Genomic DNA, 15,345 nt, shown 5'->3' with positions numbered 1-15,345 from the left:
GAAGAGTAATGAGGAACTAATCTCACAGATATTAAACTGAGTCACGAGGCTGTCAGTAAAGAGAGCCCAGGATCAGAGCCCAGCACACCCCACGAAAGATGGCGATTCTCTGAGTGGTGCTAAGATACCTGTCGTGTCGCAGGACAGAGGCCAGGCGCCTACGGCCCATCCTGTTCTCCACCTCACGCCGGGGATACAAAAAATTCCAGTTGGGTCAAAAGATGTAAATGGGAAAAAAAATTATAAAAGTACCCAGGGAAATATACAAATATATTTATAATTCTGAAAAGCAAAAGAGTCTTTCCAGGATGACTTCTGACGCAGAAGCCAAAGAGAAAAAACAAAACCTGAGGACAAGGAGCTGGCAACGTGCACAGTGGAAACAGCCAACAGGCTGTGGACACAGTGGACACAGTAAAACTGAACAAAACGCAGCAAAAGACAGCAATGAGTCCACAAAAGAATCACAAACATTTAGTAAACACAAAAACAGTAGCAGCATCTCACAAAAAAGAAATGGAAATAAAAACAAAATCCTATTGGTAACTTCTGTCTTGGAACAGCAGCTCTCTGTTTTGCAAATTTACTTACACAAGAACTCACACGAACGGCCATTCATTTCAGCACCATAATTAGTAATTTTCCACATCAGGAAAAACCACACCCCACCCATCAGGGAAGGACTACTTAGATAAGTAGTGATAAACGTTGATAAAGTGGAACGTCAAACAGCTGGTAAAGAGAACAAGGCAGAACAAGGATGCCGGCAACACACTGCGCATGCAGAACGCCAGCCGCAAAGCAGAGTGTGCAGCCTCGCGGGCACTGTCAGAGAAATACGGACACAGAGACGCCCAGTCGTTAGCAGTAATGTCTGGGAGATGGGATCCTAAGGGCTTTCACATTAATTTTTCTATCTTGTTTGAACTTTTAAACAATTTTTAAAATAACTGTCACACGTATAACCTGGAAAAAAGATTAGAATATCAATAACAAATGTTCTAACCTAAATTATTTATTTTAAAATAATAAAAGAATTACAACTTATTGATGATGCAAATATCCCACTCCGTACGTCTGTAAAAATTTCCTGATATTTGGTTAATTCTGTTTTATAATTTGTTCTTTGGTTTTCAATACCCCATTGCTACTACATATGAATGAAAATGAGTTTTTTTAAGAAATGAATTAAATTATCATAAATTAAGTAATATTGATTATAGAAAATATGCATACATGCGATCAATTCACAGTCATTTGTTCTGATGCAGGACACTGTAACTCAGATACAGGAAAACAAAAGATGATTAACAGTTAATTACATCTGAGAAATAAACTAGACTCTTTCAAGGCTGAATGAGAGAGAATCTAATTCATGATTTTCTTCCCTATAAGTTACCTTAAAAACTGATAACAGATCTTCATCAATGAATCTGAGTAAAAGCACCAGGGAAAACGCAAGCAGCTGATTGGTCATCTCCTGTGGAAATTCACGGAAATTGATCTCCCCATGGCTTAAACGGTCTCTTACGCGGGGACCCGTCTGATGGTTCAGGAAATCCCAGAGAAATTCCTTCCAGAAAATGAACAGAGCGAATGTCTGTTAGCATCCCAGCAGAGGGAAGGGCGGGTGCCCAGGCGCAGAGCTAGGCCCTTCCCGGCGTGTCTGCGCAACAGAGGAAACCGTGAGACCGGGACCCTCGGGGCCACGCAGCTGTGGAGCCGTGGCCGGGACCCCTGGGGGCCTCGTCCTCTCTGCACACCACGCAGCCCTGACCAGAGCCCGAGACGCTCCGAGGGAGGCAGAGCTACCCGGACGGTGCCGGCACCTCATAAACTCAGGTCTGTCTTATTGTCACTGTCCTCTAAGGAAGGGACTGAGCTGTCCACGTCTGGAAACTAACTCTTCAGGCAACCAAAGGAATCGCTGCTCTCACTCGAAGGAGCACGGCCCTTGTGCTGCCATCTCCTCGTTTCCTCTCTGCTTGCCTGTGCCTTGTCAGACCCCTCTCCCGCCCTGCAGCCCGGCGGAGACAGTTGCTGCTTCTCTCAACAGCCAGCCCTGGCCTCTCCCACGGGTTCCGGGGAAAAGAGGCCAGAAAACCGCCGACCGAGTCGCAGGGACTCCAGGCGGAAATGAGCGCCAGATAGACTACTGCAGTCACCTTTCGTCCCATGGCAGAAATGGACGCCCAAAGGCATCGTTAAAGTATCTTCACAAAATACAAAAAAAAAAAAAAAAAAAGATAAATAGAAAATGGCTTTAAACAATCAATAATTCTCTTTTCATCCAATCCTCAATCCTGTTAGTCACATTTCACAAAGAAAGTAGTCCCTTCTAGAGCACAAACACACAAACAGCAAGTTCAGATACTGTGTAGGAACAGGGCAGCTGCTCCCAAACACCACCTGGCCTCAGACAGGGACATTTAAGTAACGAGCACACAGCACAGGACCCTGCCGGGTCACAGCACAGCAGGCGTGTGCTGAGGGCACGTGAACGGTTCCCAAGTGTGTTCTCAGGCATCCATGAGCCAACACCAATTCCATGTTGGAGAATGCCCACCACACCCACACACACCAGAACACTGGATTAGAAAATACCTACTACTGACCATAGCAGGCTCTCCAAGGACAAGAGGAAGCTGATTGATTTTACCATCGTTCAAGTGTTTTGCCAAAACCTAAAACACCAAAAATAAATTAAATGGTCAACACACTTAAAAGATATGGTACCTTTAGTAGAACATGCTATATGTTCCAAGAAAATTAAATGACAGTCTTTAAAACACAGCAACCACCTGTTCAGGAAAATTTTTCTTAGCCCATATAATGACTTTAGGAACATATATATTCTTAATTGCATGTGTGTCTGTGTGTATGTGTGTGCATACGTGGTACAGGGGTGTCTGTATGTGCTGGTGTGTACACATCAGAGTCACTTCATTAGTCACTTCTTAACTCACCATGGACTCTGGGACCCAACCACCCTGACCCAATCCTACAGACCTAACCCTACGTAGACTGGGCTGCACTATCGAACCTAGCCCTCACATTATCAAATGTTTTATATACTAAAACAATAGCAAATTATTTACCTAACAGATCTGCAGGTAAGCAGACATATTTTTAGTTCACCCACCACACGTTCATTTAGGAATCTACTAGTTATCGTAAAGGCAAAATGGTCCGAATGCCCAAAGCTCTACAGGTAGACTCCCCTGGTTTCCAGAGTCTGTGGCCCTTCAGGTGCACAAGAACACTACCCAGGACCCAGGATTGCACACACCAAAGCCTCTATGCTCTACGGATGATAAAAGGCATTTTCAACTGTAATTTTTACTACTTCAGATTGGCACCTTTGGAATCATACCCCCAATATGCAGATTAAATAAATCAATATATACTATGCACTCATAATAGCAGTTGAGGAATATTACATGTGCAAAAAAGATAAATGTAGAACGTAAACCTAAATCTAAAATGTAAGCCTCTAAACAATTTCAGCTAAGAATGTTAGTATCCCTTGGCATCTTCTAACTTTGAGCTTTGTACAACTTTAGGAACGAGATTAGTAATATTGTGTCTCAAAATTAACGTGAAAACTATATTTAAATCTATTATAAGCGTTTGGGGGCTTACGTAACTATTGACATTTTCCTGTAAGCATATGATCTACAGCTGATCTTTAATCTTGTGTCTTAATTTGTATTTCAAAAGAAGACAATGTTTTGCTTATTTCAAATCACCTTATAAGCTTAACTACTTACTTCATCAAAGGTGGTGTAAAGAGCTGTTGACTTCAGAAAAGGAAAGAAACGAAAAGAAACAATTAAAACAAAATACAAATAGAGTAACATTATTCAAAGTAGGAAAAAATTATGGTACATAGCCACAAATCTGAAAACTTCTCGTAAAAATAAACATTTGCCTAGCAACACTTTGGGAAGAATGTTATTGACAAAATAAACACATTCTATTAATAAAAGGAAAACACAGTGAACCCAACAATTGAGGTAAAGCACAGCTCTTACAAGTACTTTAGCCCAGTTATTTCTAAAATTTGAGACCCCAGACTTTACAAATTGCTACTCACAAAATAGAATATTTCCGTGGGTATTTGTGCATGAGTGAGTACAATTTAACAGTTTCTCCAACAAATAGCCTTTGGTTTTTTTATACTTTATTTATACGCTTCTTGGCATAATTAGCAGTCTGCCGACTCGGGCTGCCTCAGAGCTCCGACGCCGACGTCTGCATTTCCTAGACGGGAAACCCTGGGCGACTCGAGCAACCCACAGACTCGGGTTCCCTGTAATGCGGGACGTGAATAACGCCCACCTCAAAAGGCTTCTGGGGGGATTCAGTGAGATTTTACGCATATGATGAAATCACTATTTTGTGTAAACCAGCTCTCAACAAACGTTTTCTTATTTATGAATGCTGAATAACCTTTTTTAATATTACCAGTGTTCTTCAGCATTTATTACTATGTAGATGCCTCTAAGATCTGTATCTTTAGCTCGCAAACCTGTATTGCCAGCCCTGAAATTCTTCCTGAGCTCTGTTCTAAATATCAAATTGCCAACCACATATCCCCACTTTTTCTAAAAAGCTGAATTTTTCATTTATCTCCATAAACTACACGTGCTAATACAATTAGTATAAATGTTTTCCCTCCCCTAATATAAGCTTGTCAAAGGTCAGAAAATCTTACTCATGTTCATATTTTCCATTATCCTGTAGAGACTTTATGCCATAAAAGAGTTCAGTAAATGACACTCACATTTGCATAGCATTTGGTAATTTACAAAACATCCTTACATGCGTGATACCTGACAGACTGATCCTGCTTATTCTGGGTGAAAGCCTGAGCTAAAACTTAAGATACTCTTTGATAAATTATGTGCTCAGTGGAAAGTTCCGCGTTATTTGTGCAAATGACAAGTAAACCACCAAGTTTACTTACACGCCTGGCACCACGTGGCGAGCACCCCCGCAGAGCCCCCAGTGCCACTGAAGGAGCTCTGAGGAGCAGCCCATTTCCCCTGCCAGACTGTGCTGGGCGATCGCGCGCTGGGCAAAGCCCACATCTAAGGCACCAAGCATGGGCGCCGGGGCAGCTCTCAAGAGCCGGTGGAGACCTCCACGAAAACGCACACAAGTGAGGCAAACCAGACGGCCTTGGAGGGTAAGTAAAGGCGGACAGCAGAGAGGAGCAGCCGCCACAGCGAGTGGGCGAGGCCCCGGGATGCCCCTGTTGGGAGGCTGGGGACAGGCATGTTCCTAGCTGGTGTGGAGCCCACCTTAGGCTGCTGGAGGGGAACGGGAATGGGACGGAAGAGGAGGGTGGGCCAGGACAGCAAGGTCCTTACGTGCCGGGCACAAAGTGAGAGCTTTACTTGGTAGGCACCAGACGTCATTACAGGTGCTCACCCAAATGTAGACAAGTGACACAGGAGTATCGGTTTAGAAAGTAACTGGCGGCAGCACGAGGACGGACTAGAGGAGGAGGGGACCGTGAAGACCAGCGGGGAGCGCCGCGGGGAGTGGGGCACCGGCACAGCAGGCGGACGGGGGGAAGAGCCCTGCGCTGAGGCCGGCGTGACGCGCGGGGCACAAGGAGGATGAGGGGAGGGGAAGCAAAGCGCTGCTGAGTTTGGTGCCAGAGAGACAAGAGGATGAAGACAACAGAACAGGAATCTCAGAAAGCAAACGTGAGGGAGCAAAAAACACGCCTTTGTGAAATGTGAGATGCTGAGGAAAACACACCAGACGATCTTCAGTGACAGACGTAAACTAACTCTGGGGACCAAAGACGTGCCAGTGAGAGGCAGCGCCACGGGGACCCCGCCCTCTCAGCACCGCTCAGCTGTGTCCAAGTCTTGTGACGTGCCAGGTTTTCATCGTCATGGGGTTCAAAACACTGACACTCTCTGACTATTGCTCCCCTGAGGTGAGAAGGGAAGGCGTGGGACTGTGTGAGGTCCCCCTGGCAGAACAGAAGAGAGGACAAGGCTGAACACAGAGCTCTGAGGAGCGCTTACACAACGGGGCGAAAAGAGAAGGCTGATCTAGCGGAGGCGAGAGTCCCAGGTGTGGCAGAGGCTGCCGTCTGTCCCTCGACGCCCTCCCCTTCCTCCACCAACAGGTCCCCCGCAGTGAGCCGGCACCGCCACCCAGAAACGTGCAGGCCTCCCGATGGGCGCGACCAAGCTCGGGTCGAGAGGAAGCGGCGTGTGCCACCTGTAGGAAGCGTCCTTGAGGAGGGGCACGCCCTTCTTCCTTCCTTGCCCTGCTGGCGGGGATGCAGGTGTGACCCTGGCACAGCCCGCAGGAGCCTTGAGCAAGAGTCCCCTGCTGAGGCAGACGTGACCACGTCCGTGCAAGAAGACACAGATGGGGACAGCCAGTGCCGAGTTGGGGGCTGCCCTCTCCTGCGTGTGACAGGCAGAGACACGTTTCCATCCTATTTAAGTCCTTGCCGTCATTCTGTTGTGAGACCTCTGTCACTAGCAGCAGAATCGAATCAGGGCTATTGCAAAGGGGCAGAAATGAGAGATTCTAGGCGCCAGAGGAGGCAGGTTGGAAACCGAGAGAGGTACTTGCCTCGACAGGGCAACCGGGGCTCACGTGGGAACCCCAAACGGGAGCGTGTGTGCGTGACGACAAAAGCTCCCAGGACCTGCTGTGGCAGGCACTGCGCTAAAGCACCTACAAACCCTACAACTTCCTAGAAAGGCGTTACATCCCACTTTTAAGCTCAGTGGCTTCTGGTTGCTTTCCCAAGGTCAGTTTAACCCAGGTCTGCCTCGGTCTCTCTCATCACGCTGCCCCAGGAGTGACGGGCACCGTGGCACTCCCCCAGGGTCTGCACAACTGTCACACGCAGTCAGCACGATGCCTTGTCAGTGTGGCTGGAGAGAAGCAGTGAGTGCTTGACGCTGTCATGGCATCGCTGAGTTTAAAATGCTACTTGGAAATATTACAGAACCATCAGAAACAAGTATAAATAACAAATATAAATCCTACAATCATTATAATACGAAGCCACAAAAAATGATAGTGAAGGCTTCCAAAGAAAGTTCTTAGCTAAAAGGTTCATTTCAACAGTAAATAAGATAACTTTCTTTTAAAACTTTCAATTTGTCACAGAAAACTGTCAATGAGCAACAAGAGTCACAATCCACAGCAAAAGCACGTGTACCTCGGCAACCAGGAGTCTCTTTGGACAGTTGTTAACCGTGGCAAAAACTTTCCTAAGTCCCGTCTCCAGCTGCGTCAGCAACAATATGGCACAGTCGGCAAACCTACGAAATTGGGGGGAAATAAGCAAAACTCCGTGTTTTGAAAATAAACACTGGCACCAACATCACAGTAACTCTGCTGCAGTCCAGATATGACCAACGTGGTATGAAAGGCAAGGAGAAGTGATGTTACTCTGACTCGCTAACATGAGAAACAAAAACAATCAAAGTTTCATTAACTAGTGATCCTAAAACTGTTTTCCAGTGTTTTAACATTTGATGAACCATTTTTAGTAGCTTCAGTAGAATAAGATGTCATCAAAGATCTCCCCGACTCATGTCATCACTTCTTATGAAAACCCAAATACCAGAATGTCAGTGGGTTTTCAAGGCTTAAAAATGTATCAGGGTAATGTCCCCCGTAAGGCGTCAAGGGGACTCCTCCGACCTCTGACACCACCACGCACATTTGCTCTCCAGTGAGCAGAATGGAAACAGGGACAGAGCTCACTTGTCTTGGTGTCAAGATTCTCTAACAATATTTCACTCACAGTAAGAACTTAAAAACCTACTAAAAAGTGAATTCTGAAAAATAGTTGTATCCACTGTACCAAAAGGATGACACACAAAGTTTAAACACAATTACCAGCTGCAGCATAAGTAATTATATGAAGGTATTTTACGCTCAGGTCCACGAGTCAGCCCACCTTCCTTTCCTTCCACTCCACGGCAAGGCGTGGGAGGTACGGGCGTCAGGGACTGGCTCCCACCATCAGACACTGCTCTGTGACGCACCCTGCCATTACCTGTGTGCCTTGAACTTGGTCAGCGCAGCTTCCCAGTAGGGTAACATGATGTCTAATATAAAAGTAGACTTCGTCATCACCTCTTCTAATACTGAAAGCACCTCGTAAGTAACATCTGCAAAACAGCAAATAGTTTCGACACCATCACATAAGACAGGAGCACGCCTGGGAAGTGCTGTCAATGAGCCAACCCCTCAGGTGGGTGGGCCACACCCTGCCGCAGGGCTCCCACCAGAGGGTATGACCACCCTGACCCAGAGCCAGAGGCACCGTTGACCGCAGGTGCCTGGGAAAATGGCAGACCTGGAAAACTGCCCATCTTTAGCGATTTGGGTGAAAACAACTCTATGGGGAGCTGAGGGCTGACTAGTTGCGCCCACTGATCAAGAAAGGTAAAATGTTCTTTCAGGAGGCACAGAAGGCCCTTCACACCTGCAGTCCCCAACCCCTGGCCACGGACCGGTCCACGGCCTGTTAGGGACCAGGCTGCAGAGGTCTGCCCCCGACTCCGTCCATGGAAAAATTGTCTTCCACGAAACTGGTCCCTGGTGCCAAAGGGGTTGGGGACCACTGCTTCACACCACTGGCACTTTTGGCATAATGACTGTGAGCACAAAGGAACAAGAGGTGAAAGGAGAAGGAAATTATTCAGTAATTCCAAAATTACTTAACTATTTAATGATCTCCTGTTATGAAACAGCCCTAAACCATTTTTATACGTCAACACAGCTGAGGAATAAAGCAGCTCTAAATCAACATGGATTCACACGGTGATGACTCCCAAAGACCCAGCCCTGGGGGCACTGCGGGAAGCGGGACAGTTCCACACAGCAAAGTGGGAGAGCTCCTTCTGGCAACTGTGAAAGCCATCCCGACACAGGAGAATAACTACTTCATTTCACCTCAAGAGTTTGAGTCTAACTGCTATTGATTGACTTTACAAATATCTTCGCAAAGAGATATTAAGGGGGAAAACGTGAAACGCAGTACTTGCCAGGAAAAACGATCAAATCTTCTAAGTTTGTAAAAGTCACGAAAGACCGGTGTGCCAATGTAAACTGGGTTTGCTGAAGGTACCTCTTCAGTAACTGGCCCAGTCCTGCCGTCAGCAACACCATCACTGAACAGTATCTAGGGAAGACACCACAGATCTGTCAGAAAGTGAACTGCGTCATACACGTAAAAAGCTTCACTTTCACAACAAAGAGTTTGAAATTAAAAGCAAAGCACGATTAGATTGCACAAACTCTGCCTGGATGCAGGGATTAGGCTGTGCAAGGAACAGCTGGGAGGAACGACATCATCTCTGAAACCCCTGAGCCAAAGCCCCAGGGCCGCCCTCCCCGGGATGTGTCCGGCATCACTTCCTTCCCGGGCAGCCCCTGCGCCTGGGTTTAGGTCACTGGACCATAATCTTGTCACCACCCTGGTTACTAAGCTGGTAAGATTCCATTTTATCTTCAAAATTCTGTCTCAAAACTCTCTCATCTTTCACAAAACACATCTTTCCTTCCCATGAAATTCAAGATAAAAGAGACTTGTTAGCAGATGCGGAGAGGAGGAACATTGCTTCACGGGCAACTCACCTTGGGGAAACTTCCCGTGGAGACGCGAACCCGTGCCATAAGATGTTGCGCAGGTTGAGGCCGCGCGGAGAGCCGAGGAAGACTTTCAGTACATCCATCTAAGCCGGCAAGGACAGGAGATTATTAAACAGTTAGGTAATTATGGAATTACTGAACAAACCCATTAATACCAAGATGTTTGTTTTCATCTTTAGAAATAACAGAGCCGACAGTCTGGGCTGGCACATAGCAGTAATAATAATAATAAAACCAGCATTTATTGAGTGCTTAATACACGCCAGACACATTTTCATGGATTCATCAATGCACTTGCCCTCAGCACAACCTATGAGGAAGGTACCACTGTCATCCCAGTAAGCAGATGAGAAAAACACAAGCACAGGAAGGCGACACCAAGGTTTCAACGGCTACAAAGTTAGTAAAGAGGGTTAAGACCTGCCCCAGGCTGTACAGCTTTAACACTGTGCGCTGAACACGCCTGACATCTAAGCAAAATAAAACAGAAGACGATGAACAGAAAGTGGGTACTGGGCAGTGTGTGCTGGTAAAACAGAGGCCGCAGGGCCACGGCCGGACAGCGAGGCTCCTGCCCGGCCCCACCTCCTGGCCGTCCGACTGGAAGCTCCTCTCGCCTGCTTCCATCTCTCTACCTGCAAAGTGAGGAACAAACCCACCTACGGGACCGCAGCCATCACACTGAGCGCAGTAACTGCTTCTGTTTGGAGCACTACACTTTAGAAGAGAGTCAGAAAAAACAGAAGATGCTCAGAGACTAAGACAACTGAAAACCACGTCACAGGAGAAAGAACAGCTAAGCCTCCGGGAGACTCAGGAAGAAATGCAAGCTGTCTTCACGCACGTGAGCGGCTGCTACTGAGAGGGAAAACGGGCGCACTCCGAAATTCCCTCAGCGGGGAGACCACAGCCAGCAGGCGGAAACAGCAAAGCGGGATTCGACTCAACGTAAGGACGTTTACCCACCAGTTCCTCAATGAGGCTTCAGGAAGGCTCTTCGCCGCCCCATTAATTTTTTAACCCTCTCTGCGCACAACAGCTGGGCAATCAGAAAGACATATGCCAGTGACCAAGTGAGACCACCTGGGGGCCGACAGTGGCTGCAGCAGGCAGGCAAAAGGCCGACAGCACACAGGCAGGTAACAAAGAGCAGAGCAAAGACACAGAATTTAAGAGCTCAGTGTCATGAGAAGTTTGCATGTTATCTTCATTCCATGCTCTCCACAAACGAGAACAATCTCTGAGCTGACAAGGGGCACACGTCCACAGGAGTGCCCGCCCAAGGCAGATTGCTCATCCAAACAGCCTGGCGCGCACAGCCTCTGTCCCAGGCTCCCCCGGGCGCTGCTGCACCTCCCCCGCCTCACCCGCTGCCGAGAGGCTTAGGGCTCCCGGCCGGGCGCTCTCAAGGAGATGCTGGTAACGTGTGCAGCTCTGCCTGATTTTTTAACATCTCAATTTTAGTTTAAGTTTAGTTTAGTTTAAGTTTAAATGGCTGCAAAGGCATAATTTTGCATGTTAAAAAGATTGACATCTTAGGATAAAACTGTAATACCACTCTTTTAAACGGTTAAAGTTTTATTCTGGATTGAGTTAGTATCAGAATTATTAACACACGACAGACTAAAGCAACATGCTCAGACTGCTCCTGCAGCAGCCCAGGGTGACTCTCACTCAGGACACGGAAGCCCCCTGTGTGCTGGGAGAGGGAGACCGTGAAAGGGATGGTGGGAAGGAGGACCGTGCTTGGGTCACGGATGCGATCACAAAAGCACAGCTAATGCCGACTGTCTTGCACTTGCTTGCTGGGTGAGTTTTGGTGAACCAGCTTACCACGGACTGCCCGAAGACTTGCACAAGCTCCTCAGAGGCAAGCAGATCTCTTAAAAGAAAGGGGCAATCCTTCCCAACCAGTAAAAATACCTGAAATTCAAACAAAAATTGGGTAACGACTGCATTATGATGAGCCAATAAATGTTAAGAAAAAAACATTATCCCTGAAGCAACTGTGTGTACAAATGAAGGGGGAAAATACTCGGCGCCAAGTTTTGTCTTAAAAATCATTAAAAAATATTCATATTAAAAATCCATAGCAAATGATTGCATTTTATAGGAAAAAAATACTTAAAATCAAGAAATCTGAGAGCAACTCTAAAAAAGTTTAATGTTCATCCTGATAATTTAATGGACCGGTAACGAAGGCGTTCTCACACTCACATCCCCCAAGGCTCGTTCCAGACATGACGTCAGTTTCATTAAGCCAAGAGAAATGGCAGGAGACTGCAGACCTTCCAAGTCATCAAATATTTCAGGGAACAACTGTTCAGAATAAGACACATATTAGAATTCACAATCAAGAAATATTTCTCAAAGTTAACAATATCATTTATTGAAATTCTAACCTCTAAAGATTAACTGCTGTTGCTTACTTATTTTTTTGGTATAAGTAAATATTTTCTATATAAATATTACAATGCCTCAAGAACCAAGAAAAATATTTTAATATCTAAGGAATTCTCTGAAAGTTCTTTATTTAAATGTTTAATGAAAGCAATAAATCTAGCATACCTATGAATTGAAAAGTCAAATATTTTGACCTACATCTTATTTCCCTTTTGGATTTAGTTTAGTTCTTAGAAACACATACAAGGCAGCTCACTCTGCCACTCAGAAGAGCCATTACAGAGGGAGCAGCAGTGAATTAGACCTGTTATAGCTACTGTTTTACTGTGGTCATTTAACAGGCTGAATGAAATGAAAAACTAACAAAAAAACCAAACCAAGATTTGGACTGGGCCCCAAACTACCCTTCCCCTCTTCAATCCACCGTTAACAAACCACACAACCCTGTCTCCAGTCCCAGTAAGTACAGCTTGTGGCCGGGCGTGGTGGCTCACATCTGTAATCCCAACACTCTGGGAGGCCGAGGAGGGACGAATGCTTGAGCTCAGGAGTTCGAGACTAGCCTGAGCAAGAGTGAGACCCCGTCTCTACTAAACATAGAAAAATTAGCCGGGCATGGTGGCACATGCCTGCAGTCCCAGCTACTTGGGAGGCTGAGGCAGGAGGATCACTTGAGCCCAGGAGTTCGAACTTGCAGTGAGCTAAGGTGATGCCACCGCACTCCAGCCGGGGAAACAGAGCAAGATGCTGTCTCCAAAAAAAGAACAAAAAGAACACCTTGCTAACTCTGCAACTCTCCTTGTAGCCTCTTTTATTCTGGAGGGTCCATTTTTCCTCTGTCCCAGGATAAGCACTCATGGATGGAATGCTACCTCTCCAACCCCTAATCCTTTGATACTGAATCCAAAAATCGCCTTTGTTCAAATGGGCACATTTCTCAGCTCAGGCTTTGGAGACCGTGAATAATAGCTCAGGTTTCTCTTGCAAGCCTCAAGATTTCTTCACAGTTAGAAGGAATGCCTATGGATGGAGGAGTCTTCCTTAAAATTGGCAAGTAATAAGGGCCTGTAAGTAGTATTTGCAAACTCTTTTATTCCTAATGGATATTCAACAGCCAAACCTCTGGAAAACTTGTCCACTGGAACCACGGTGCATATCGAATTTCGAACTGCTCCTTGGTCAGAGCCAGGAAATGGGAATGGACAGCTTCACACACGGGGCCCAGCCGCTGCACACTTCCCCAGTAATCCAGACTCTGGTCTTAGAGGATAAGAAAATTCAGTACCCAGCTCCGTACCACGTGATTAAAAATGTCTAACTCATCGAAGAAACAGTGCTTCAATTATAGAATTTCCACAAAATCAACAATTAGTTTACAATTAAACATGATATACTTATATGCTGTTGAAAATAAATTATCTGATTATAAAGAGAAATACACTATCAGTAGAGAGTCTGGAAAATACAGAAAGGTTCAAACAGGAGAAAAATATTTTTTTCAATGCCTTTACCTGTCTGTAAGTACATAGGAAACCAGACTCACACTGTACATGTAATTTTATAACCTGATTTTTTTACTTAACATTATTCGGCTGTGGAATTTCCAATGACAATGAATTATTCTAGAACATTTTTATAATATGAATTTTTAAAATAAGTTTAGGGTTGAACATCCACATGGTTCATGATCAAAATATACAAAAGGGTAAAGACAGATACAAACACGGTCCTCCTATTTTTTCTCACTTAGCCCAGAGATTTCTCTAACAGCCGAGCCCCCGCATTCTTTCTAGGCACTGTGTAACAGTCCCTGTATGCATTTATCACATTTACTGGGCCAATCCCCAACTGCTTGAAATTTGGCTGTTTCTAGATTATTTGCTTATTTTTCAATTTAGCTATTACAAACCATGCTGCGAAGAATAACCTTGGGCATGTCCTTACCTGTAATGCACCTGTCTCACACATTCCTGGAAATGGAACTGCTGGGCTAGAATAGTTCATTTGTAACGTTCATAACTGTTATTAAATTTCCCTAACAATATCCATCCCTGCTGCAAAAAACATACAGGAATATCTAAAGACATTTAAAATGACTATATAATCTGTCACTGGTCACCTCGTGCCCTTAATTCACATGACTTCTATGGGAAATCACCTTAAGGCCCTGAGACCCAGCCATCAGCAGCCCACCAGCCCCTACCGCCTTGCGACCCCTCCTAGGCTGCCCCTCTTTTCATGCTGATTCCCTGTCTCCTTCGAGTCAGGCCTGCATCATGACGTCCTCTCACAACAGGACACAATGATCAGAAAGGATTCAGAGTCAAGACACTGTCAGCAGAACACCACCGAGAACAGTGCAAACCTGATTCGTAGGTCACACAGGCGGTGATGCCTCTCCAGCACACTTGACCGCTCCGAGCTACAACACTATCGATATCGCAGTAATCTCTGTGCTCAAACCCAAGTTTACAGACCATATCATGCACTAAGGGAGAGAGACATGTGGTGACAGGGTCCACCATCAACGGCTGGAAAATAAAACATAAAAGGCACTGTTTAACAGAGAAGAAAATAAGAATATTAATTGTATATGTCACAAGAGAATTCTATCTATCTTAAGTACAGAATGTTCTGGTACAGCTGCTGTTAACTAACATGACAGCTGAATGATTAAAACACTGTGATAAAATATTAACTAATCTATGTCAATGCTTTCAATATGAGAAACGTTTAAGGACTTAAAATTATTTTACGGATCATTTTTGTCAAGGTGAGGTCACAGAAGCTCAATGTGTTTTGCGAACGGGGGTTATTCCTTTCGGCGGTCCTCTACTACTCCAGAGTGACTGAAATAAGCACCTTTCTAAGGGGACAGGAAAGCAGAATGAAGCATCGTGAAAAAAGGGAAAAAAAGCCCAGACCTCTGGCTCCCTATATGGTGTTGAAGAAAACCACAATGTCACCCCAAAATATGCCTCTTTGAAATAAAAAAAAAATTCAGCTGAAGATAAGAGACAGCAAATGAAGGAAAAGCTCTTTTCTACCTAAAGACAGGATATAAATTACACTTTTTTGGAAACAACTTTGGACTCTTACAAGCCTAGAGAGGGCACCAGAGCAACCTGCAAACAAACCTTCCTACAAACTTCCCTCTGTCAGTTTTGCACATAGGCAAATGTCCGGCCTCCCGCTCCCCCACCAGGCTAAGCTTTTCTGTACCCGGCCATGACTCTGCAAATATATTGTTCTTCGTTGCAGATTCTCTACCAGTGCAGTTCTAAGCCA

General features: G+C 45.4%; 1 protein-coding gene across 8 annotated transcripts in view; it reads right to left on the bottom strand.

The window, feature by feature from the left end:
* The window catches only part of ERMARD (ER membrane associated RNA degradation), a 35,956-nt gene that overhangs the window by 18,358 nt on the left and 2,253 nt on the right, over window positions 1–15,345 (bottom strand). For 5 of the 8 annotated variants that reach the window (XM_045544740.1, XM_045544739.1, XM_045544743.1 and 2 more), the window contains 11 exons: window positions 14,423–14,588; window positions 13,178–13,317; window positions 11,872–11,973; window positions 11,488–11,577; window positions 9,640–9,737; window positions 9,048–9,184; window positions 8,054–8,168; window positions 7,208–7,310; window positions 3,771–3,800; window positions 2,616–2,684; window positions 1,400–1,573 (listed from right to left, as the gene is read on the bottom strand). In XM_045544740.1, coding sequence (XP_045400696.1) covers window positions 1,400–1,573; window positions 2,616–2,684; window positions 3,771–3,800; window positions 7,208–7,310; window positions 8,054–8,168; window positions 9,048–9,184; window positions 9,640–9,737; window positions 11,488–11,577; window positions 11,872–11,973; window positions 13,178–13,317; window positions 14,423–14,588 — 1,224 coding nt within the window. Of the gene's footprint in view, window positions 1–1,399; window positions 1,574–2,615; window positions 2,685–3,770; window positions 3,801–7,207; window positions 7,311–8,053; window positions 8,169–9,047; window positions 9,185–9,639; window positions 9,738–11,487; window positions 11,578–11,871; window positions 11,974–13,177; window positions 13,318–14,001; window positions 14,589–15,345 lie in introns of those variants that run through there. The other 3 variants (XM_045544747.1, XM_045544744.1, XM_045544748.1) reach the window with 3 other exon arrangements.

Source organism: Lemur catta, chromosome 2 (assembly GCF_020740605.2).
Source record: "Lemur catta isolate mLemCat1 chromosome 2, mLemCat1.pri, whole genome shotgun sequence".
Classification (NCBI taxonomy): Eukaryota; Metazoa; Chordata; class Mammalia; order Primates; family Lemuridae; genus Lemur; species Lemur catta.
The sequence above is the reverse complement of the archived record's forward strand: the minus strand, read 5'-3'. Positions and strand labels throughout refer to the sequence as shown.